The sequence below is a fragment of the Seriola aureovittata genome, chromosome 12, assembly GCF_021018895.1.
Source record: "Seriola aureovittata isolate HTS-2021-v1 ecotype China chromosome 12, ASM2101889v1, whole genome shotgun sequence".
NCBI lineage: Eukaryota > Metazoa > Chordata > Actinopteri > Carangiformes > Carangidae > Seriola > Seriola aureovittata.
The window spans coordinates 14,862,618-14,888,494 of NC_079375.1; the positions used below are offsets into that span (position 1 = coordinate 14,862,618).

The 25,877-nt window shown below is 42.1% G+C and overlaps 1 protein-coding gene across 6 annotated transcripts; it reads left to right on the top strand.

The window, feature by feature from the left end:
* Positions 1–256: 256 nt before the first annotated feature.
* Positions 257–25,751, top strand: kif1ab (kinesin family member 1Ab). 6 transcript variants are annotated; one of them, XM_056391049.1, is made up of 49 exons: positions 258–675; positions 1,908–2,084; positions 3,928–4,001; positions 4,296–4,475; positions 4,585–4,653; positions 4,959–5,137; positions 5,336–5,447; positions 5,801–5,878; positions 6,015–6,080; positions 6,178–6,195; positions 6,294–6,372; positions 6,465–6,543; positions 6,965–7,107; positions 7,293–7,331; positions 8,548–8,678; positions 8,883–8,962; positions 9,730–9,805; positions 9,891–9,970; positions 10,057–10,163; positions 10,302–10,385; positions 10,669–10,849; positions 10,957–11,029; positions 11,216–11,306; positions 11,413–11,561; positions 12,329–12,507; positions 13,125–13,262; positions 13,400–13,518; positions 13,644–13,729; positions 13,926–14,061; positions 14,418–14,601; positions 14,717–14,807; positions 14,973–15,091; positions 15,211–15,266; positions 15,740–15,848; positions 15,982–16,048; positions 16,291–16,375; positions 16,521–16,626; positions 16,940–16,963; positions 17,119–17,233; positions 17,379–17,512; positions 17,656–17,717; positions 17,830–17,975; positions 18,562–18,750; positions 18,852–18,923; positions 19,706–19,815; positions 20,580–20,699; positions 20,845–21,037; positions 21,159–21,277; positions 21,784–25,751. In XM_056391049.1, exons 2-49 carry the CDS (start codon positions 1,979–1,981, stop codon positions 21,839–21,841), a joined length of 5,091 nt encoding a protein of 1,696 aa, XP_056247024.1. In that variant the 5' UTR covers positions 258–675; positions 1,908–1,978; the 3' UTR covers positions 21,842–25,751. The 6 variants fall into 6 exon arrangements, with proteins under 6 accessions (XP_056247025.1, XP_056247020.1, XP_056247021.1 ...); XM_056391050.1 differs by lacking the exon at positions 16,940–16,963 and having other exon boundaries at positions 257–675; XM_056391045.1 differs by lacking the exon at positions 7,293–7,331 and having other exon boundaries at positions 257–675; positions 8,479–8,678.
* The last annotated feature ends 126 nt before the right edge of the window (positions 25,752–25,877 follow it).

Sequence of the window (25,877 nt, forward strand, 5' to 3'; positions counted from 1 at the left end):
CACTTTACTCAAAACTCTGGTCTAGGGGCCCCCTGACTCCTATAGGGCCCCTGGGCCTGTTCCTTGTGGTCCCCCCATGGTTATCTCCATCCTTACTCCTCTCCCTCTCCTCCTCTGCCTCTGTGCTGCATCGCTCTGCCTCATGGCTGCCTGCTGCGGATGATGATGATGATGCTGATGATGCTGGAGCTGATGTCACAGCCCCCCCCCCCCCCCCCCCCCCCCCCCCAGCTTCCCTGCACACAGCAGCACCGCCATTTTCCTTCCTCTCAGACTAACTGACGGACTGACTGGTGGCGGGCCGCCGGAGCATCCTGCACCCATCATCCTGTTTATCCATCCGGCCCTCGCTCCTCCCCCTGTCTTCCACTCTTTTCTAATTGACGCACCGCTGTGGTCCACACTCAGCCCGCCCTGCTGCTGCTGCTGCTGCTGCTGAAGCTGAGGCTGAAGCTGAGGCTGAGGCTGTCTCCCCTCCCTCTCTTTCCCCGGCGGATTCTCCATGTATGGATGCGCTAAGGGAAAGGATGCTGTAGGCTGACTAAAGCCAGAGAGAGACACACACAAATACAGACTGGTGAGGAGATTCGACAAGGAGGAACCGGAGGATCCTGGCGCTGTTGTGAATGGGCAGAGGATTCACCCTCTGCGGTTGACGAGTCTCGAGTTGCTGAGGTAAGAAGCGGATCCTCTGAGATGTTTTTCACGGTACAGCATCGGCACTGAAGGGTGTTACGCCTTGGCGAGGACACGAAGTGTGTGCGTGTGTTTGTAATTCCGAGGCCTTGTGTACATTAGAGGCGACAAATGAGGACGCTGCGTCAGGATGTTGAACGTTTGATTCCTCTGCTGTCAACAATTGTCTTTTAAAAAAGAAACCCCAGCTAAATCCACTTTAAAAACAAATGACATCACTGTCACTGCTAATCGGCCCAGTGAACAAATGAACTCAAACAGCCGTAAATGTCATTTAAGCTTTTAATAACTGGATCTGACCTCCTTTCTGACGCAGTGCTGGATGATTTGGTGTCTGTGCCGTTTATGTTTACGCGGCCTGTCTTTGAGGTGCGGCAGGCGAAGCAAGATGGAGGAGGCAATATTTACATAGGTTATAAATACTCATTCTTTACCGCACATTTCTTCACGAATTCAGTATCCGTGTCCTTCACACACTTAAACGGAACTTATAATATCTTTAAAAAAAAAAAAAACAATGTTCAGGAGCAGTTTTGTTATTCATCGGTTGAGGTTGGATGTAGATGAATGTGTGCGCCGCGCTGCCTTGAAGCAAATATGCCGATAAAAAAATCCATCTAAATAATCCGGTCATGGACAGAGAAAACGTTGGAGAAACAGCAGTATTGAGAGGAATGATTATGATTGTTATAAATAAGAGGGGAGGGGGGAATAAACGCCCGCTGCTAGTTTCATAATATGGTGTTGTTTTCTGTGGTGTGAAGCAGCGACGAGACACCGTTTCCACCACAAGGCCCTCAGCCGTGATAAATGAGGCAAGGGGGATGATGCCCGAAAGAATAAGCAGCCATTTTACAGTAGAACAGGAGGGGATGCTGATGATCTTTCTGCCAAATGATGGCCCAGCCATTTAGTCAGCGTGGTTTAGGAGCAGTGAGTCTCTGCCTGGAGCCCAAACTGAGTGATTCAGGGCCTGAAAATGGAGGATGTGTCATGTTAAGTCTCAGCTTGGTTGCCCAGGACAACATTCCCCCTCCTCTCAGTATTGAATTCTAAAAACTATTACAAGCTATTTAAAATTTAAATGAACTCTGTTAGGTAGGCTGTTTCACCATCTTTCATGATGTAGAGGTGTAATGATACTCTGTCCTGCATGTCTGCTCCTGTTGCTGATAAATCCAAAAAATACCTCTCATCATCTACCTGTGCAGGTGCCAGGTGTGCGTCTGTGCAGCCACACGGATCTCAAGCTCTTCCGCTCGCCCACGCACCCACCTGCATCATGGCGGCGGCGTCAGTGAAGGTGGCGGTGAGGGTCCGACCCTTCAACTCCAGAGAGATCTCGAAGGACAGTAAATGCATCATTCAGATGTCGGGAAACACCACAAGTGAGTAGGAATATAAGTGTGTTTTTAGTGTGTTGGGAACAGACTGCAGAGTCGTTTAGAAATGATGTGGCTGTCAAATATAAAAGCTTCATCAACACTGGTGTGGATCGGTGACTCATGTGGATCAGGTGCTGCACAGTTTGGTCAGCACACATTGTTTGAACTGTTTTGGGAGTAAAGGAAATGCACTTCAATCCTTGAGACAGAGACTGAAGTTTTCATTGATGTATTTTAATGTTCCTCTTGATTCGATTAAAGCCACCATTGTGTAGAATTGGAATATTTCCATATGTTGGTGGCTTTAAACAGAAGTAATTGTCCCATAGTTTATCAGAGTGAAAGCAACAATTTTACCCTGGTTTGTCTAATTTTTAAATTATGAACAAAAATATTTGTAAAAGATGCTACGATCACATGAAACGTTAGACATTCAGGGGCTCAAAAGAAAATGCACATTTGAATGAATGCATCAGGAAATATGCTGTTATACATGTTATGTACATGCAATGCACCGCGCATATGTAGTGTGTAAAATACTGTCATGTGTTCCTTCCTTTATTTACAACTTCATAGCCACTTTTTCCTTTCATACTATTCATTGTCTTTACACTCAAATACAGGATTAATCAGTGAGCAGAGAAATGTAACTGAAACATTGAATATGTTGATGAAGATGAAGAAGAAAACATGCACAGCACAGAAAATCCACTCGTCATGTAACTGTCCAGCCTGCTATAGCTTGAGTCACAACATGTTCACCCAGCAAACTCTCTGGTCCTGTTTTATTTATTTACTCATATTGCTGTGATCTACATTGAGCCAAGTTTAGCTTTTCACCTCAGATATTTGTATCGTAGGCAGCTTTGCCCCCCCGGCAACAAGAGTGGGCAGGGAGGCACGCAGCACGTTGGCAGCTATAGAGACGGAAACAAAAGCTTCAGTCAGGCCTGAAGCCCGTCAGTGTGTGTAGGATGTAGCGACCGCCACAGCTCTCCGCTCTCTATCATGCGAGCTGCAGGGACCAAAAAGACCCCGTTGTTCTGGTTGAGCCCAGACTTGGGGGTCAGCTGATGCAAGTGTGTGTGTGTGTGTGTGTGTGTGTGTGTGTGTGTGTGCCTGTTGTGCCTGTTGTGCCTGTCAGTGTTTTTAATGACCTCATTACATCCAGAGAATCGAAACTTGCATTATTTCAACTCATTACCTCCACTGACTGAATGTGAGTGTGTGAGTGCTCGCTGCTCTTTCCCTCCTCCTATATTTCCCTGTGTTACAGCCACACGGTGTTGTTTCTGCCTGAGCGTGTGTTTCAGCAGGACACTTCTGCTGCTATGTTGAACTTGTCTGCAGGGGGCGATACAGTGGATTGAGTCTGCAGCCAACAGAGCATCTGCTCCTGCTCACTTCTTATTTCATATTCTACTTACACTGCACCCCTCCCCTCCCTAAAAAGGGATGACTGTGCATTTAAACGTCCCGCTGTTGATACTAACTGAAGTCGAATAAGTCATCTTTGATCTGTTAGGATGTATTAAATAAGGATGGTTTGGGAATTTAAATATATTTTATTTTATTTTAGTCTGTCATAAACAACATACATATAACACACTTATACAAATATTCCTAAAAAAAAAGAAAAGAAGAAACAAAACAAAAAACGAGGTTAAATATAATATGGGATATATGAGAAATAATATATAATAGGAGAGAGAAAATATTTATCACAATCATATTAAATTCAGTATGAATTAAGATATTTCCACAGTCTGGAGAGGTAACAGCGAATAGACTGATAATAATCATAATATAATAATAATAATATCTGATCTGTTTTCCTCTGTTTTAGCGATCCTGAACCCCAAACAGCCGAAAGAAAACAAGAGCTTTAACTTCGACTTTTCTTACTGGTCCCACACTACGGTGAGTTTCATGGCATCATTTCAGTTCTACTCCTCTCAGGAAGTAAACACATGTGCAGTACTACTAGTCAGGTAGGAAAATTAATGATTTGCTCGAAAGCGAACCGCAAATAACTACTGAAAAATAATTGATCTGAAACTTTTTGTGTGTGTTTTTCATGCCGCGTCCCGCTGTGAAAAACAATGATCCTCTCTCTCTCTCTCTCTCTCTCTCTCTCTCTCTCTCTCTCTCTCTCTCTCTCTCTCTCTCTCTCTCTCTCTCTCTCTCCCCTTCTTTCGTCTTTCGCGTGTGCAGCCTGAGGACATCAACTATGCGTCCCAGGTGCAGGTGTACAGGGACATCGGAGAGGAGATGCTGCTTCATGCCTTTGAGGGCTACAACGTGTGCATATTTGCATACGGCCAGACCGGAGCGGGCAAAAGCTACACCATGATGGGACGGCAGGAGAAAGACCAGCAAGGAATCATACCCCTGGTAAAATGCATACAAGACAAAGGATGTAATGATCTTTTGATTGATGATGGTTTTTTTTTTCTCTTTAATCGCTGTCAGAATAAAATCAATCCATCCTCTTTTTTTCTAGCTGTGCGAGGACCTCTTCACCAAGATCAATGGCAGCAATAACGACAACAGCATGTCTTACTCCGTAGAGGTGAGTGATAAGTCCACACAAGTTTGAACATCTAAACTGAAGAATATCAAAGACCTCTTAATGAATTAAGTTCTGATCTTCTTGGACACCTATGTGAGTTTTTACGATAAATGAAAGGAAAAAGGAATATTTCCGAGGAGCAGCCGGTCCTGTAATAATATTATTGTGTCAGATAGTCAGAAGGTAATTCACCTGATTCCTAATCTTTTATTGCCCCAGGCCAGGAGCGACCAATTAGTATTAAGAACCAATTACTACCTGATTAAATGTGTTTTATGACATGACTGCCTCTTTGCCTCCTCCAGGTGAGTTACATGGAGATTTATTGCGAGCGTGTGCGTGACCTGCTGAACCCCAAAAACAAAGGAAACCTGCGTGTCAGAGAGCACCCTCTGATGGGACCCTACGTTGAAGATCTGTCCAAACTAGCCGTCACCTCCTACAACGACATCCAGGACCTGATGGACTCTGGAAACAAGGCCAGGTGACAGAGCCAGCCCGAGTCTTAACGCTGGATTAACCAGCTGATCGCTGGATGTAATAATTGGTTGTAAAGATGAACAAGATGAGTGATTTGGTTGTGGTTATATTTGTTCCATCAGTGGCTGGAATAATGATCGATGGACACATATGAATGAGTCAGCAATACGAACTTTTTATTTATTTATTTATTTATTTCCAGGACTGTGGCTGCTACCAACATGAACGAGACCAGCAGCCGCTCTCACGCTGTCTTTAACATCATCTTCACACAGAAGAAGCAAGACATGGAGACGGACAACACATCAGAAAAGGTTCTGACGCCGAGCTCCGCTCACAGTCACGTCTGAGATATCGCCCTGTCTAGCAGAGATACGGTTTTTCCGGCTTCTTAGAAAAACAAAATCAATAAGAACTTTCGTTTTCTGAAACTTGTCACAGCTACAGCGGAGCCGCTATCAGGCAGAAATGATTTTTATTACCTTTTATGACCCGAGTCGGGCCTTCTGCCCTGCTGTTATCTGATCGACGTGTTGTGGTATTGATTGATAACCGCTCATTATTTACTGCCAGTTCTCCCAGTGCAGTTTCAGGTGAAATGCACCAGGTTGTTAATCTTCTTCGTTCAGACCAGTTTCAGGAAAAAATATTTTCTGTCGTCGTGCAGGTCAGCAAGATCAGCCTGGTGGACTTGGCTGGCAGCGAGAGAGCCGACTCCACCGGAGCCAAAGGAACCAGACTCAAGGTGAGAGGAAGGTTGTGGTTATGGTATTTATGCATACAGGGTGGAGAGACTTTTAATAGTAATCAAATCAAAATTTGCCCATGAATAAAGGGACAAATACGTCAAATAACTGATTATTTTATTTTTATTTTTGCAGGAAGGAGCAAACATCAACAAGTCTTTAACCACACTGGGGAAAGTTATTTCTGCTCTAGCTGAACTGGTGTGTTTTTACACTTGCCATCAAAGATATACTGCTGCAAATTCATATTTCTTGTTCTGCAAATAACAAATGTTGCTGTTTCTCTTCCAACCGTCAGGACACGGCTCCAAACAAAGTAAGCAACAACATCTACCACAGCTTTGAAAAGGCAAATAAGATTTACTGTGTATTGTTTCACGGTCACTAACAAATGTGTGTTTATTTTGTGAACAGAATAAGAAAAAGAAGAAGGTGGAGAGTTTTATACCTTACAGAGATTCAGTTCTGACCTGGCTACTGAGGGAGAACTTGGGTACGCAAACAGATGATTAAACTTTCTTTTTTTTTACCACAACAACAATTTCCTGTGTCTGCTAAAGCGTTGTCTCATTTTGTGTGTTTTAGGAGGAAACTCTCGCACAGCTATGGTGGCTGCCCTCAGCCCTGCTGATATTAACTATGATGAAACCCTCAGTACCCTCCGGTGAGAAAAACATCAATAAAAAACCTTTGTAAAGATAATGGAAGCAGTCGTTTTCCCTGGGGGAAAGCATTTTGAGGATACGGTCACACTTTAACCTTTAGAGGAGATGAACAGATAAGATGTTGGAACATTTTGTGCATATATTTACATATTTGAGGAGAAAATGGACTTTACATTATGTAGCTCAGTAGTGTTGCATCACTAATGGATCCTTATAAAAGCCTGCTGACGCTTTTGCACTTTGCACTGATTGTATAGTGTTTTTAACACGTAATCTCTGTAATATTTTATTCTCAGCATTGGACTGTACAATGGCATCCTTCTCATTTCACATCTCATATTATCATTAGCTGGTGAATGTGATTCAGTATGCTGAGCATGATAATCACCTGTTATAATTTCACGGCTTCTGTCCCTCCAGCTACGCTGATCGGGCCAAACAGATCCGCTGCAACGCTGTGATCAACGAGGACCCCAACAACCGCCTGGTGCGTGAGCTGAAAGAGGAGGTGGCTCGCCTCAAGGACCTGCTGTATGCACAGGGCCTGGGAGACATCATAGAGAGTGAGTGTGACATGGGGAAACACAACAGAACTCACTAACAGAAATGCACATATATAGGCTGACACACACACACATGCAAACACATAAGCACAAACCTGCGTTTACAGTTCTTGTGCAGGTTTATTCTCCTTACGTTTAAGGCAGTGTCTCTCACACACAGTCTCTTCTCTCCTCTGTCCTATCAGCGTATCGCTGCACCGGCCCCGTCATCACTGGTTTGAAATGTGTGTATAACTCTTAGCAAGCCTGCGCTTTGCAACTAATAGAAATGAATCCTGAGCCAGCCTTCCTCTTCCACCACACCAGAGACCTGACTAACTACCCAAGAGCAGTGAAGTCAGATATGACATAAATTAGATGTAAAGTATACAATGATTATTTAGAGCATTACAAAAATTACCTCTGAGGTTAAACCTTGTTGCTGTAATCCATTAATTTTTGTCAAGAATTCTAGAAAAATGGCCTCCTTTTTTCTTTTCATTAGTTCTCATTTCCATGGTAATACATGTTTTTTTTTTGCTCTCTTTCTAACTTGGGAAGCTCTAACAACGTTTCTCCTTATAACACAATTTTAAATTGGCTTAAAGCTTTTGCATTGTGATCCCATGAGGACTCACTGTTTCTGCTGGGAAGCAGACAGCATCAAAGTCAGGGCTGCCATGAAACATGCTGTTTTAATGCATTTCTAAAAACCATTATTGGAGATCATGGAAGAAAGGACTGACTGGGAGGACGCCATTTTAGATTGCTGAGGAGCTCTTTTCGTTGCCTCCTGGTTCTCTGTGTGTGGAGCTAATTGAAGCTATGAGTCAGGAGCTTTGAGGCCTGCACTGCCAGGAGCTACGCTACCCAAGGCTGTGCTGAACAGTTTCGAAGACATTAAGAAATGCTTCACATACAAACAAAACAAAACAAAACAAAACAAAAAAAAACTTGGGCTGTATTTGGTTGTTATGCATTGTAGTGACATATATTTATTTTTTCTTTCCTTTGTCATAACATTCTCATGCTTGCGAGCTTGTCAAGTTTGTTTCTGTGTATACGAGCGTCAGAGAAAAAAAGAAGCCTCTGATCTGTAACTTTCTGTCTATTTGGCATCGGTTTGAGTTGTTCTTTTCTCTCCGTCTGCGATGGCTTTGGTAAGCAAATGACCTCTGCTTCCTTGACCCATTATTTGAGCTTTCTCTTCTTTTTTTTTGTACTCCTCCCTGTCGTTCCCCAATTTCTTTTCCTCTTTATCCATTTTTCTGCGTGTTCCTCTCAACCCTTGATGTCTTTCCTGAATTACCCGGCGTCTGCTTGGACCTTCCCTCGTTCTGTCCTTCCTTTCCTTCCTTGCTCTCTTCCATGCAACGCCTCTCTCTCTGGCAGACCTGTGCGATTACAAGAACTTTGTGAATAATCGCCAGGCTGTCAATCAAAGGGGTGATCTCTCCACAGTGACCAACGCCATGACAGGAATGAGCCCCTCTCCCTCGCTCTCGGCCCTGTCCAGTCGCGCCGGGTCCATCAACAACCTCCATGATCGCATCTTCAGCCCGGCCAGTGAGGAGGCCATCGAGAGGCTCAAGGTAGGAAGGAACATGGTGAAATTGTTGAGGATGAAGAGTTGGGAAATGGGAGGTTAGATAATGTGCAGATATGGTGGGTGGGAATGAGATTTTCTGAGTAAAAGCAGTGAAATTTGGTGGGAGAGAAATTGATCAATTCAAAAATGAGCAGAGTCGATAATTCCAATTTGATTTTTTATAAATCCGTTTTAATTTCATCAACAGGAAACTGAGAAAATCATTGCCGAGCTCAATGAGACCTGGGAGGAGAAGCTGCGTCGTACTGAGGCCATTCGCATGGAGAGGTTGGTCCAAAATATTCATGCAATATTTTATGGCTTTCAAACATGTCTGTCATCCCCATAGCAACAGGGACGGTACCCGTTATTCTTTTCTGAACCTTTCGCCTGAAATCTACAGTATGTTCAACCATTTAACACCCACCTACCTTTGGGGCTGGTCCAGCCAAACTAAAACAAATGGACTATTAGTGATTGTTAGACCTTGAAAACTTTTTGGATGGCCGGACTGTTTGGAAAGTAGGAATGCACCATATTTTGAGTCGGTAGGGATGGAAATGTCGGTCAACGATCAGATGAATGAAGCCTAACGACTTTGATGATCCTCAGACTTTTCCCTTTAGCGTCACCATGAGGTTGACAACCACCAGAGGGATTATCATGAGACACGTGTTCCCCTCAGCATGAACCGTAAAATCTGTTTGTGTCATCGTCATCGGGACAAAATTGTCTAATACTTTGATTTCTGACCGAATACTACAAAACTAAAAACATTCTCATGTTTATTGTGGACACGCAGAAGTAAGTTGGTAAATATTATACCTGCTAAACATCAGAGTGTTTGCACTGTCATTGTGAGCATGTTAGCATGCTGACGTTAGCATTTAGCTTAAAGCAGAGAGCCTGTCATGGCTCTTAGGCTTGTTAAGGTTTCAGCTTTATGACAAAAAACATATCTCCTGACATCCTGAAATGATACATTCTTAACAACTATAAACCTACTGTCGTCTGTAAAATCGCATGTCATGACGCCAACTGTGTGCTGTCTGTAGGGAGGCCCTGCTGGCTGAGATGGGTGTTGCCATGAGAGAAGACGGAGGCACTGTGGGTGTCTTCTCCCCGAAAAAGGTAAGGTGCTCATCACTGTGGGACAGAGGTTTGATATTTTTTCATTTATCTGAACTTGCGCATCACTCACGATTTCCCCTTTTAGACCCCTCATCTGGTGAACCTGAACGAGGACCCGCTGATGTCTGAGTGTCTGCTGTATTACATCAAAGATGGCATTACCAAGTAAGGTTTCACTTTCCGGATTTAATCCAGATACGACGCTGCTGTCGGGGGATTTAACTCAATTTGATCACGTTATCTTCCCGCAGGGTTGGCCGTGAAAATGCCAAGACTCGCCAAGACATTGTTCTCAGTGGCCATTTTATCAAAGACGAACACTGCACCTTCAGCAGCACCACAGGTCCTCAGGGAGAAGGTAAATGGTTCACCGCTCTCCCTCTGGCTTAATATGTAAAATTACTATGTTAAGTAACATTTACATATTACAAATCATGCCCACCATCTGTTATAGTGTATATATTTTAGATACTAAGTTTTATAAATCTTTTTTTAGGATGTGTCATCCTTGAGCCATGTGAAGGGGCAGAGACGTATGTCAACGGGAAGAGAGTGACCTCACCCACTGTTCTGCGATCAGGTGAGTGACTGTGTTTGAAGAAAAGGTGGAAAACAAAGCACTTGCATCTAGAAGAGTTGAGATGAAGAAATGTATTGTGAGAACGAGAGAAGTCTGTGGCCCAGTGTTGGGCCAAAGTCAAATCAGAAGAGCGACCACAGAATTTCAGTCACCTTGGAAAGCTTCACTTTGTTATATTGTTGCACAAGCTTTGACTTCCCTAATGTCAGCTGTTTCACCACTGTGTAACATCATCATACAATAGGGCATTTACACTTTTTTCTAATTTGAATTTTTTTTTTAGGGAATCGCATCATCATGGGAAAGAGCCATGTGTTTCGCTTCAACGACCCGGAGCAGGCTCGCCTGGAGCGAGAGAGGACGCCGTGCGCCGAGACGCCGGTGGAGCCCGTCGACTGGGCCTTCGCTCAGAGAGAGCTGCTGGAGAAACAAGGCATCGACATGAAGCAGGAGATGGAGCAGAGGTGTGTGTGTGTGTGTGTGTGAAGGATGTAAAATTCATAACGATGATTGTGATTATTACATGTTGCTATTTTTTACTTACATGTAATCATGTCATTTTCAATATCAGGCTTCAGGAACTCGAGGATCAGTACCGTAAAGAAAGAGAGGAAGCCAGTAACCTGCTGGAGCAGCAACGACTGGTGAGAGAAAGCTCCATTTGAAAACATCAAATTTGAATTCATATCGTTCCTGACATTGATGTTTTATTCCATGAAAGATTAAAAATAAGAAATAAACAGTTTAATTGTATATTTATTTGAAGCAAAAGCAAAATTTAGCCGACAAACTCGGCCTAGTCCTGATCTGGATCTTGTGTTTTCTTTCAGGACTATGAGAGTAAACTGGAGGCTCTTCAGAAACAAGTGGACTCTCGCTACCTGGAGTCTCCTGAAGAAGAGGAGGAGCCCGAGGAGGAAGGTGATATTGTCAATTTGAACTCTTACTGGCACAAACAAGCGTCTCTCGGTTGGGCTTTTATTGGATCACATTTTCATTCACATATCAACTCTCTCGCCTCTCCCAGTGCCGTGGACGAAGCGTGAGACTGAGCTGGCTCTGTGGGCTTTCAGAAAGTGGCGTTTCTACCAGTTCACGTCTCTCAGGGATCTGCTTTGGGGCAATGCCATCTTCCTCAAGGAGGCCAATGCTATCAGTGTGGAGCTGAAGAAGAAGGTGGGGCGTTTGAAAATATCATCATCATAACATGTGTTATGTGTTTAGTGTTGGGTAAACATATGACAGACTTTTCTAAAAAACGTAATTCGGATCCACTTCCATAGGCAGCACTAACATCTGGTTGTTGTTGTTGCCTCCATAAAGTCATTATAGTCTTCTCGCACCAGTTGAGATGAATCATTTTTTAAAGTCAAATTTATTTCAATGCGACTCTGGAGGCAGAGTGAAGTGTATGAAGTGTCTGCCGGGGGCCATTGTGTATTTAATTGGATTTGCATCAATGCGAGACTCTCGAAAAATAATTGATTGTCTGGATGTGCCACAATGATTTAGCTCCGTGAGTCATTAAAATCTAACATACGGTGCAATACACTAAAAATACTGATGCCCCTCTGTCTAGCTTGTAAAAGCTGGCATGAATATGAAGATGAACGATATTTTTGATGGAAATTAAACTTTACTGCTTCATGTCTCGGCCAGTTATTGATTTCAACCAGCCCCCCAAGCTGTATGTTGTGTTACAATCAGCAGAAGATCAAACTTATGATGTGTATTATCGCTATGAAATCCCTCTGATGAAGCAGCACCTGAGTTTAATGTGTTACTTGTAAAAACAGTTTGATTATGAACTTAATCTGACCATATCTGACCTCTTCTTTTTGTGCTGATAGCATATATAGGAATCCTCATTTGATTTCACAGATACGACACAGCGGAACAATAACAAGCAGTCACTCATATTTCATGCCTTGTGTCGTCCACAGGTGCAGTTCCAGTTCGTCCTGTTGACGGACACCCTCTACTCTCCTCTGCCGCCTGACCTGCTGCCCCCCTGCGTGGCCAAAGAGAGAGAGAGGCGACCTTTCCCCCAGACCATCGTAGCTGTCGAAGTCCAGGATCAGAAGAATGGAGCCACGCATTACTGGACTCTGGAGAAACTCAGGTATCAGGGATCTGTCATTAGAATAGTGGACACGTGGTTTAAAGCTGATTCAATGGTCAAGATTTTTTTTATTTATGATTGTTTAAAAACATTTTGGAGTTCATATCCTTACAATCCAATGCAGAGTATATGAATACCTATACACTGAAATGGAATACATAAAACTCTGAAAGAGCTACGGTTATATATGCATGCGAAATAAGAAGCCGTGGTAGCTGAGAGGTTCAGGCTCGGCAACATCCCTGGTTTGCATCCTGCCGGAGACCTTTGCATGCCAATCTCTCTCTCCCTTTATTTTCTGTCATCTGTCTTCTGTGTCTCTCTAATAAAGACACAAAAATAGAAAAAATACAATATATTCCTATATATATAAAGCTATGATGCTAAGAAATGCAAAAAACTATGTCATCCTTTAGAAAGGTGCTCTATTGCCATCTGGTGTCTTTATAAAATACAGTAAGAGTATTGTAAAACAACATGTTAGGATCTTTTAAACATATTACGGGTTCCTGTCTGTCTTTCACACTAGCCAGGAGCTTCCCTGTGTGTGTCCTGGTTTGTCCAGTGGTTAGGCTCACCCTCAGCATGTGTTTTTTTTTTAATACTGCCCCCTGCAGGCAGAGGCTGGACCTAATGAGAGAAATGTATGACCGTGCGGCAGAGCTCCCCAGCAGTGCTGTGGAGGACTGTGACCACGCCCTGACCGGAGGCGACCCCTTCTACGACCGCTTCCCCTGGTTCCGTCTTGTCGGCAGGTCGGTCACCAACTAAACACCATCAGGCTCCATTCCTCTCCTGGAGGCAGCTTTCATTTAAATCCCACTCTTTTATTGCACAATAAAACGCCAAAACTGAAAATGCCCTCATCACTCCCTTTCTTTCTTCTCCTCAGGGCTTTTGTGTACCTGAGTAACCTGCTGTACCCGGTGCCCCTGGTGCATCGCGTGGCCATCGTCAGCGAGAAAGGAGAGGTGAAGGGCTTCCTCAGAGTGGCAGTACAGGCCATCTCGGGTAAGAAAAAAAAAAAAAATCAAGGCTGAGTATTCGTTTTAACACAATCAGCTGCTGTTGAGCAAGTCATTATAGCTATTGTGAAATGATCGTAACACTTCGTGTCACATCGTGTCTCTCTTCAGCCGACGAGGAGGCCCCTGATTACGGTTCTGGTGTGAGGCAGTCAGGCACTGCTAAGATCTCCTTTGAAGACAAGCAGTTTGAGAAGGTACTTCAGTAGTGATTCCTAATGGTTTTCTCTGAATGTGTCCTAAACAGCAGAAAGTCAGATATAATGTAAGTCATTAAAGTCAAACATCATTTAAGAGAAGAGAAGAAATGGTTGGAATATGAATTTCCGCATGTAGATTATAACATCTGATGTAAATGGGGCCTGAGCTCACGGTTTCGCTGTCTCGTTTCAGTTCCAGACCGAGTCGTGTCCTGGCACTATGTCGCACTCCAACACCTCCCAGGAGGAGCTGCGCATTGTGGAGGGGGAAGGCCAAAACGCTGAGATAGGAATCTCTGCAGATGAAGTCAACAACAACACGTGTGCAGGTGAGAGGAGATCTGTGCAGGAAATGGAAATCATGCTGGTCTGTCAATCTCGCCCGTGTGAAAAAGTGATATATTTTCAAGGCTTTGAGATCTAAAACAAAAGTATTAAATCCGAAATGAAGAGCTCCATCCCAAATTATTGGTAAAATATTTGTCTTTTCTTGTAACACAGTGTATGTTTCCACTGACATACCTTTGTTGAAAAGGAACCACAATCCCAGTGTTCATTTCTCTATACACACCCAGCTCTTACAAGGTTAAAAGGTCACACATTCATATATTTCATCGCTGACTCACGTAATGTTACTGCAGTGCTACCATCCATGTTTCTACACGTCTTCCTCTCTCTCATGTAGCCACCCTGGAGATTCCCAGCAGCCCAGTGAAGAGCTTGGGTCTGGGTCTGGATCTTCCTCTGGACCTCTCTCCGGAGAAAGCTCTGTCCCACCTGAAGATCGGCAGCACCTTCACCTTCAGAGTCACCGTGTTACAGGCCTCCAGCATCTCAGCCGAGTACGCCGACATCTTCTGCCAGTTCAAGTGAGTGAACAAGTAACAGTAATTGTGGTTTGAGCATCATACACGTTAACCAGACTGTGTTTGTGTGTTAGTCAGCCTTGGTTGAAATAGAGAGTGACGTCTTCTCTCATTTCAGCTTCATCCACCGTCATGACGAAGCTTTCTCCACTGAGCCGCTGAAGAACACCGGCAGAGGACCTCCGCTGGGCTTCTACCACGTACAAAATGTAGGCACTGAAACCGAAATTCACTCCTATTGTTAACAAATATTAATACTATTGCAATATTTTTTTTTACTTTTCTTTTAAAACACTTTCTTAGCTATCAACAGGCTGCGCCGACAGTTGTTTGAAGGGTGTAGTTGTAGTTTCATTCCTTCTTTCCACTGTCAGATCACAGTGGAGGTGACCAAGTCCTTCGTGGAGTACATAAAGACTCAGCCCATCGTCTTCGAGGTGTTCGGTCACTATCAGAAACAGCCCTTCCCTCCGCTCTGCAAAGACCTGATCAGGTCTGGAAGACGTTTGAACTTTAATTTCCTCCAGCTGATGACTAACTGTGAACGAATGTTTTTATTAGATGAGAAGAAAGTTTTTCCTCATGTTCTGGTTTCCTTGTCACATCTTTTAGTCCGCTGAGACCTTCCAGGAGGCAGTTTCCCAGGGTGATGCCTTTATCCAAACCAGGTTAGCAGTTTCTAAGAGTATATGAAACATCCTTATTAATCCATGATGTGTAATTTATTTTATTGCATTCCACCATCTTTGATAAGTAGGTTTTTTTTTTAGACTTAGGGCTGATGATTTGCTGTAATTTACAATCTATATCAAATCCATATAGTCAAGCTCCCTTCATTTAAATTCAACAAAATGCTTTGCTCATATCACAGTGGAAACTATCAATCATCAATCATTCAATAAATGAGGGGGGGGTCTGCAACACCCACTGACTCTAAAGCCTCTTGAGGCAAATTGGTGATTTGTGATATTGGGCTGTATAAATAAAACTGACATGACTACAAATGGTGACGCCTAACTCTACAACTTGCTTTGTCTTCCTCACCAATGCTTTGTCTTTAATCAGATTTTCAGTTCAGTTCAGTCTGGTAGACGTTGTTCTAGTCTGTCACACATCGATCTGTTCTCTCGTCATTCCTCAGTGCCGGCCACAAAGCTCAGCACTTTGACTCGCTCCACTGCGGGACCATGTCACGCCAAATATGACCTCATGGTCTTCTTTGAGATCTGCGAGCTGGAGGCCAACGGAGAGTGAGTCATATCTTTATTAGTTGTGTTGCCGCTTTGATAAAACCAAGAGACGCAATAGACCACATACACAGAGATACTGTTGTTCCATTACTGCATTATCAGTTTAATATATTTGTTATTTCCCTGTCTCCAGCTACATCCCCGCTGTTGTTGACCACAGAGGTGGGATGCCCTGTCACGGCACGTTCCTCTTACATCAGGTCTGACCACGTTTCACCAAATTCCCATCATGTTTCCCTGAAGGCATATCAATAGGCTTCATAGTGTTCAGTGTCTGTAGATCATATGAGAAGCTTGGGATCAGTGGCTCTCCAGAACTCTCCAAAACTTATTTTTAAAAAATCACACTCTTTTATCTTAGCATGAAATACATTTATCTCCACCACTGAAAACTCTAGTAACAAACATCCGGTTTGCGTCCCATCTTCTATCGACTCCACAGGGCATTCAGAGGAGGATCACAGTGACCATCGCTCATGAAACAGGAAATGATATTGAGTGGAAGGAGGTGAAGGAGCTGGTCATTGGTGAGTAATGAGCAAAATTCAAAAACTTTGGCAAAGTCACTGAGAAATCAAAAATAATTCTTTAATTGTATTTTTTTTTTCTAATTTTAATTTTAAATAAGGTTGTGTCACTGAAATAATCTCATCATGACTTGTTTGACTTCAGGTCGCATTCGAAACACTCCAGAGGCTGATGAGACCATCATAGACCCCAACATCCTTTCCCTCAACATCCTGTCCTCTGGATACTTCTGGCCTAAACATGACGACAAGTACACATCTATCTTCACTTTTTACATTTTTTTTATCTTGTATTTTACTACGTTCCACTTTTTCACTTGTTTATTTTTTACTTTTTTTTAATATCATACAGAGAGATCAGTTGCTTTGTTTAGGGATTTTTTCTTTTTTTTTTTTTTTTTGCATTGCCTGAACATGCCTTTTTATAATTAAATCTTAATTTTGCTTCAATGCATTTTTCAGTTTGCATGCATCAATATTGTTTGCTGAGTTTAAACTTTTAACAGCTGCAGTTAAAAGTTTCTAACTCCTGTCCTTTTTCTCTTTATTCTTTGTTAATGCCAGCGTCTCCTTGGGAGTTGATCATAGGTATAATGACAATCATTTTTTTATCTTTTCAATTATTGTTTCTGATAACAAGATGTCACACAGCTCTCTGGGTTTTTTTTTTTTTTGTTAGGTTGACTCTTTCCTCTTTAAAAACCATGCACATAGATGATGGTGTTTTGTTTTTCTCATATCAGAACTTTCTACCGATTTGAGGCAGCATGGGACAGCTCCATGCACAACTCTCTGCTTCTGAACAGAGTCACTCCCTACGGGGAGAAGATCTACATCACCCTCTCTGCTTATCTTGAGGTAATCGAGATTATTCTTCATTTTCATTTTTTTCTCAAATAAATATTTATTAAAAACTGAGAGCAGCTCAGCCACACTGTGACCAGACACTTTGCACTCATGTGAATGGATTCTCATTTGTTAATTTCCTGTGTATTTTAACTAGATGGAGAACTGCACTCAGCCAACAGTGATCACCAAAGATTTCTGCATGGTGTTTTACTCCCGTGACACGAAGCTGCCGGCCTCCCGCTCCATCAGAAACCTCTTCAGCACCGGCTGCCTCCGGCCCTCTGAGAGGTACAGATTCATTGATTCATACAGTCTGAATCTGGATGACAACATCTGTTTATACGACGGTCTTTTAAAATGTAAATGTTGTTTAATTAGCAACTACTTCCCTTTCGAATGCACTGTTGAAATGTTGCCTCTCTCCATCTCAGTAACCGTGTCACAGGAGTCTATGAAGTCACTCTCTGCCATGTGGCGGACAACGGAAGTCCAGGTGAGATGGGAATAAAACTAAGAAGAATCATCCATAAAAAAATGATCTCAAACATGATTTGTTGTGTTTTGTCGTGCTAGAGGTGTGGACTGTTTTTCTTCTTTCTCCTCAGGAATGCAGCGTCGTCGGAGGCGTGTGCTGGACACCTCGGTGGCCTACGTCCGAGGAGAGGAGAACCTGGCTGGATGGAGGCCTCGCAGTGACAGCCTCATCCTTGACCACCAGTGGGAGCTGGAGAAACTCAGTTTACTGCAGGAGGTCAGTTTGTAGACTGAAGAGGTGACACATAGAAAAGACAAGTTCGGAAAGTGTTTTTAGTGGAATACGTACGGTTTATTATAGCCTCACAAAATCAGTCTAAATTTAGATTCAAGCTCAGTTTTGCTACAAGCAACCGGACACCAGGCAAGTCACCAAATTGTACAGTCCTGTGAAACCATGTATATCCAAAACATCACATTTTATGAGGAAAAAAACAGTTTTGTGGTAATGCATTTTCCTGATAATCCACTTTTTTTAATAGTTTATTTAGCTCAGAAATTAACACAACTTCACTGGACAGTAACAGAATGATGATTTATTTAAACCAGGTGTTTTAGATGTGAAAATGAAGGATGACTCTGTAAACACATGACCTAACATCAGATTACCTGTATACAGAAACTACAGTTGGTGGATACTTCACAGAAAGTTGACGGTGGCAAAACAACTGTGATAGTTTAGTTTGAAAATTGGAAGCAAAGAGAAAAAATAAAATGAGCAAGTGATGCATTCATCCACTCTGGTGTAAGATGCAAAGGAGATTTCTTGTAAATCCATCATTTGCATGTGCATGTGGTTTTAGGTGGAGAAGACCAGGCACTACCTGCTGCTGAGGGAGAAGCTGGAGGCGACTCTGCAGGCGGGACAGGAAGCGCTCTACAAGAGCAGCGACATCAGCGACTTTGCAAAGAGTCCCGTCCTCAGCCACAGTCCCAGCAACAGCCCTGCCCTCGAGAGCCCCAACCAGAGGCAGAGGGAGCTGGCTGCCAAGGTGACTGCTGCTCTCTGAGTCCTCCAGAACTTTTGTCTTAGCTTATCTTATATTCAGCATCATCAAAAAAAAAAAAATCTGCTTCACTTTCCTCTCTTTAGTGTCTGCGTCTGCTGATGCACACCTTCAACAGGGAGTACAGCCAGGTGAGCAGCAGTGCCAGTGAGAGCAAGGTGAGCCCCAGCCTAGGCCCTCTAACCCGGCCCAGTAATCCTTCTGAACCTAACGTTTACTTGCTGTACCCTCGCAAAATATTTAAGCCCCGCCCTTCACCCTCCCTCATTCAAGTCATTCAATCATTTGTTGAGCACATATTTTTGTCTTTTTAACATTTTTCTCTTCCTCATCCCGTCTAATTTCATATCACTCACTTCTGTTAAACTTATGTTTTCCATCTTCATAATCACTCAGTAGACGTTGGTTAAATATTATTCACTAGTAATTCTCAGAGTTTGTTTGAATGAGCTGCATGAGACATAGTAATTGTCATTCTGTCTATAAAAATCTATGTAGCCACATTTCATCCCTCAAAATAATTTAGTATCCGCTCCTTTTTTTTTTTCCCGCCGACCTTATCCCTCACTGCCCCCCCCTCCTCAGAGACCGCGAGGCTTCCACTAACCTGATCTTACTCCTGCATGTCCTCTTTAACATATTAATCAGCGAGGGGCTCTTAGACATAATGAGGATTTGTGTTACACATTGGTACAGAGATGGTTCTGCAGTACATTGCTAGAAAATGACAAATTGTCTGACTTGAGTTGTTTTCTGAATGCATGTCTGTGTTGTACGTGCTTAATTGTTTGCTGGTATGTTTTGTCTGTATCTGTGTCTGTCCCTCGTGTCTTGTGTGTGTTCTTCTCTGTGCATGATTTGTTGTGTGTGTGTGTGTGTGTGTGTGTGTGTGTGTGTGTGTGTGTGTGTGTGTGTGTGTACATGTGTGGGTGTGTTTTAGCTCTCTGAGATGTCTGCATCACTAATGAGGGAATCGTCATCGTCTGGACTGAGCACGCTCACTCCATCCTCTACCTGCCCGTCACTGGTTGAGGGACACTATGATATCAGGTATATACATGCTCTTACCCTTCACAGTATCCAGTGTTTCCCAAGACAGTGTCATGGTTTACAGGACTGAAGAAAACATTTACTCAAAACAAACTGCTGTTTGTTGGTGCCTCTATAAATGCCAAATGTTTCCTTTTCTGAAGCAGATTGTTTTTGCAGGAAAACTAGGATCCCCTAGGAAGCAGTGAAGACTTTAAAATCTTAAACTAAGTTGCTATAGATCAAATCACTCTTGAATGGTGTCAGTTACTGTTGCGCTTCCATATAGGTGGACTTGCAAGAGAAAGTTTGAAAATTAAAGAATAGTTAAATCAATGCAGCAGAGCACCAAGAGACCCTGACTTTTAACCATAGTATAAGTCAAGCCCATAAAGCTCTGGATCCTACATTTCCCATGATGCAACACAGTATTTCATTAGACACTCTGTCAGTTTGATCCTTGTTTCCTCAACACTTCACAGCCCAAGTTTGTAACCCAAATGACATCATCACAGTTATTTTCTCATATAAATTTTCACTTTGAAGCATCGGTAGTACTGCACATGACAAATGAAATGTTCTCATTTAAACTGACATGTGCATAAGAAGAGTGAGACATCATGGGTTATTGCTTAAACTGTACCTGTTTGATTGATAAGCCATTATTGGTAGAAACTTCACTTTCACTTCACTTTTAAATGTGTTGTGAATAAGTCCAGGAATTGACTTGGTTAAACGTTGGTTCCTTTTTGTCACATTATGAACATGTTGTTTATGTTGTGAAGACACACTGAACCCAGTTCAGGAGCATCCACCCCAGATCTGGACCCGTACAGCCCAGTGGACAGAAAGAAAGCTCTCAGAGGATACACCTTTGTTCCTGACATACAGGAGATTCGTGTCAGGTCAGACTACACACACACACACACACACACACACACACACTGCATTTAACTGTTTTCATTTAGGGAATAAGCACAATTTAAGAGCAGTTGTGGTCACGTTTTTCTCATTTTGACATAACAATAGTATTTCTTTCATCATATGCAGCCCCATTGTGTCAAAGAAGGGCTACTTGCACTTCCTGGAGCCCCACACTAGTGGCTGGGTGAAACGCTACGTGGTGGTGCGCAGGCCCTACGTCTACCTGTACCGCAGCGAGAGGGACAGCGTCGAGAGAGCTGTCATCAACCTGTCATCTGCAAAGGTGGAATACAGTGAAGACAAACAGACCTTACTGCGGGTACGACTGAGCTTCAGTTCAATAGTCAAACTGATTTCTGAATTGAAAAAAACAAAATCAAAACAGTAATTCTGTGAACCTGAATGAACTTTAGTAACCTCAGGGTTTTAAATGTCTCCAGACTCCCAACACATTTGCTGTGTGCACTGAGCACCGTGGGATACTGCTGCAGGCCACCAATGACAAAGAGATGCATGACTGGCTGTACGCTTTCAACCCTCTGTTAGCTGGCACCATCAGGTGGGTGGAGGTGAAACTGTCGAGGAAAAATCCAACCAAAAAAAACAACACAGGCTGTTGGTTTAACACATTTTTAATATAACTGCAGTAATCCTTTCACAGGTCCCATTTTTCCTAGAAAGAAACTGAAATATGTTAATGATGACAATGTTGTCCGGAAAGGACTTTGTGTTTGACACTAAAATCTTTGCTTATAGAGGTGTGTTAGATTGGCAGACTTAGCTTAGTGGCCAGAGACATGACTGCAAATAAATGATGATGTTTGCTTTGTAACAGTGGGATGTGTAAATAACGTGTTCTCTAACAGCTTCACTACATCAGCTTAAAAGATAATATACTGATGTTGTCCTTGCAACTAGTTATTGCTTTTTCCAGGAAAATTCCTAGAAAATTATTAGAAAATAACCGGACTTGTTAAATTAAGTGTTTTCATCACTCCTTTTTTATACATTGTACTGTATATATATATATATATTTTTTTACCTTACTTCCCCATTTCCCCTCAGGTCAAAGCTCTCCCGGAGAAAGTCGGTCCAGTCGGTCCCGCCTGCTCAGAGGATGTGAGAGGCGAACCAGCCTGGTGGGAAACAAAACAAAACAAACAAAACAATTCAATCCAAAAGCTCTGCTCACCATCCTGCTCTAATGAACATTGACCATATAAACAAACTTATACATAAAACCATTCAAATACCCTTGTAAATTTATTCACTCAGTCGCTCATCCCAAACCCCAACAAAACCGTCCCTTCTCTCTTTTTGCAGTCGACACCTCAAACCCTGCATGGTGTGCTCCCTCCTGACCATTAGAAGAATACATAAGAAAAACTAACCACCCAAACATGTTAATTAACTTACCTTTTCTGGGCATTTGGACTAGTTCTGATGAGTTTTCATATACGTGTAGATATGTCATCTGTGAGGCCACCATATCCCTGTAGAGAGTTATAATGTGCTCAGTCCCTCCTTCATCTATCATTACTGAAAGTAAGTCCCAGTTGTAAACCAACCATCCATGTATTTCTAATTAACGCCATCAGGTGAGGGGGAACAAGAAAACATCAAACCGGATGTTTCTCTGTGTAAAGTGTGTTAAGTGCAGGGATGACAGCTCCACATGCATCCATTCTACAAATAGTGTACATTACCTCAGTTTGGAATGGCTTGGTGCTCTACAGCATAGAGTATTTGTTTCTCTGCAGAGGTTTCAGATAGCAAACAGATCAGTCATTTTAACACTGAAGTAGCATGAGGAGGGATTTCTTTGGACAAAGGGGTAAGTTGTACCTGTGTTTTTTTTTTTTTTTTAAATGGTTCAATGAAAACTGAGTTCGTTGGCTAGACCAAGGCAAAAATAATCCACAATCAGGAGAGATAAGTCATGTCCTTGCCTTGTTCTTGATATGTGCTTTTTTCCCCATGCCCATGAGGGAAAATATTACTTATTGTTGCGATCCTAGGTTCTCTGCACTGTTATTTGTGACAGGACCCCTGACCAGTTTTGCTGCATGGCACTTTATTGTCTTTATTGAGTTAATGTCTTGTGTCATTTACTCAGTTGTTTTAACCAAAGCACTGTTGTCTTGTTTTAATTGTTTCAAACATTGTCCACGGTGCAGTTGTGTTAGCAGACAGTTTTTAAGAATAACTGGATGTTAAATAGTTTGACATTTGAGAAATCTGCCAATTTGCTTTCTTACTGAGAAAGATAATAAGATAAATACTACTACTAACACCCCCAGCAGTCAGCTATCTTAGCTTAGCTTAGCCTAGTTTGGCCGGAAACAGGGGTGATCAGCTAGCCAGGCTCTCTCCATAGGTAATAAAGTCTACGTACCAGACAAGTACTTTTAAAGCTCAGTAAGATGTAGAGATTTTGTAGGGAGGTATGTGCTGAAGTATTTCCTGGCAGTGTGCAGAGACCTCAAAGACACAAACAAATGAGTTACAGTGTGTTAATCAATGAGCTTTAGAGGTGTTGGTAGCAGTTTCCCTGTGTTTCTTTACGCTAAGCTAACCGTCTTCTCAGTACAAGCCCAAGAGTACCACCCTGGAAAGGAAGCGGCCATATTGATTGATTGAGTGTTGTACCAAGTTTCCTTCCCTGGTCATATGCATAACCTCTACATCTTCTCATCTAACTTCTTGCAAGAAAGCAAATAAGTGTATTTTTCAAAATAATTTCTTTAAACTAATCAATTCTACATAAATTGAGTTTTATATTCATTTATATTATATTCTAAATTGATGTTTTATATGGTAAATACACAAGGAGGACAACTGTACTGTATGCCTGTTGTTAGATTTTTAGCAAATAAGCACTTATTCTGTCTGTTATGGGCCAGCAGAGTTGTTACATTAAATGAGTTTACTATTTAAATCTCCTCTAGTAGCTAAAGGGAAAGTTGTAAATGATCCTGGACCTGTAATCTGTTGAGGGCAGTTGCTTTGAGCGGGCAAGAGCGTTGCCCACGCACCAGATAGTGCCTCCCTTTCTTCACCTCTTTTTCTTCCTCCTTCATCATTGTCTTTAACATCTTTAACACTAAAGTTAGTTACATGTGTTTATGAGAGTAAGCTTTTATGTAGAGTAGTAGTAGTAGATGCTATGGATCTTTTGTTTTTATATTGATGATCTATGTCAATGTTTTGGAGAGTGAATATTATCAATGATGCTACATGGTATGTTGGTATAGCCTGTCACAGTACAGCGCAGCGTATATCTCATTATCATTGACTCTAAATGTTGCATTTTGAAGGAATTCCCCTCTTAGCTTTTGTACTGTAGGTGCTAGATATTTGACAGCCTGATGCTTGTGTCAGAAACCAGTACAGTATGATTAGCTTTGGTGTTGTTATGACATTTATGTCAAGGATGGTTTCTAGTTGCTTTTAGTTTTTATACTTTTACTTTTTACTTGTTCCATTTTGCACTGTACCAAGATGACCCTGAATGTTGGTCTTTGATAAATATTATCAGTGGAAGAAAATACTTATCTAAAAAATTGCTTGTTGTTGCTATTATTATGTATGTTTATTGTGTTATTTGCATGTAAAGGAATATTATTCATATCTGTTCACTCTAGAGAAGAACAACTTCTTCATTTGTAAATCTTATACCAAAGACGTGGTCAGCCAACCATTTCGACTTTCTCATTTTCCTCAGATTATGATCTGGTTATTGCCAAATCTGACTTACAATCAGCTATCAGAAAGTATTTAGGACTCTTTATGCCACAGGCCAACCAACCTGCTGGGCAGTGCAGCCTAATACTTTAAAAATCTGACTAATACAAAGGTTATATTTCACACTTCACTTGGGATTTTTGCTGTTCGTGGGCTCTTTGTTTTGATGATATTCTGTCTGAGCAACGAATTCAGTGTAATTACATCATTTTAGGTCGTCTTGGTACAATCCACTTTATTTGTTTGGTAAAATGCTTATAGATATATTATTTATGCTGTCTGCTGGAACAGAAGACAAATGGAAAGTTTTATTTATAAAGGTTTGAAGGACAGATTGTGTCCTTATGATATATTGCACTCATGCACAAAGCATCTTTATTTAATATGATTTCATATGATGATGTTTTAAGAATGTACGGAAAAGACTGGTTTGTGTTTAAAAACATTACGGCCCTGTCCTGAGAGGAGGATGAGATTAGATTTTGAAACTGTGCCATTTTCGCTTCAGCAATCAAACCACCAACAACACTGCACCAAATTTTATTGATTGTTTTTTAGTTTACAACTGCCAGATGAAGTGCAATGCCTCCAGTCCTAATAGTTCAAGGGTATCGTGTTAAAAAAAAAAAAAAAAGCGAGACAGTTTTAGTGCACTGGCCAATAAGTAAATGAGTTGATTATTTCATATTCAGCTGCTTTTTAATTGTCATAGCTCTGGATCGAAGCATGCAGGTCCACTTACCTTCTGCTGTACTCTGTCCCTCTCTCCTGCCTTACTGCTTGCTAATGACAACAGCTTTCCCCCCCCTGAAGTGCTGCTTGTAAAGTATTGTCATTCATGATCCTTGTAATGACTAACTGGAAACCTCCCTCTTGGCTCTGTCTTGTATATAAATGGAGATTCTCTGTGTTGGGTCTCATCACACAGATGATATTAACTCTCTCTTCCTCTGTATACCATGATGAATAAGAATAACTGGCCTGCTGCTATGTCAGGTGTCACCCCAGTGTGAAGAGTGCTGATCGGGGATCAGTTTTGCACATTTCAGCTCATTGTGGACGAGGCGGTCGTTGCGGAGCGGGTAGATGATCCCAGGTCTGCACTCTTGCTCTGAGCTGCTTGACAGGGGCAGAAACGGGTCCTAGCCTGTGATGAAGTCTTAATCTCAGTGCTCACGTTTATCTTTTGAGTGTTCTGGAGTTTTTTCTCATGTCTGTGGACACGTAACAAAAGTTGTGAAGAAAAAAATAAGGCGAATAAATAAATGAGTGTTGAAACTTATGCAACATTTTGGTGTCGTGTGTCTAATTGACATTGTTATTTTGCATTGTTCACTTAAATCTGTACAAATGATGAGATACTCACAGTAAACCTCATATAACAGCAGATGGACTAGTACGTGTCGCTCGTCATT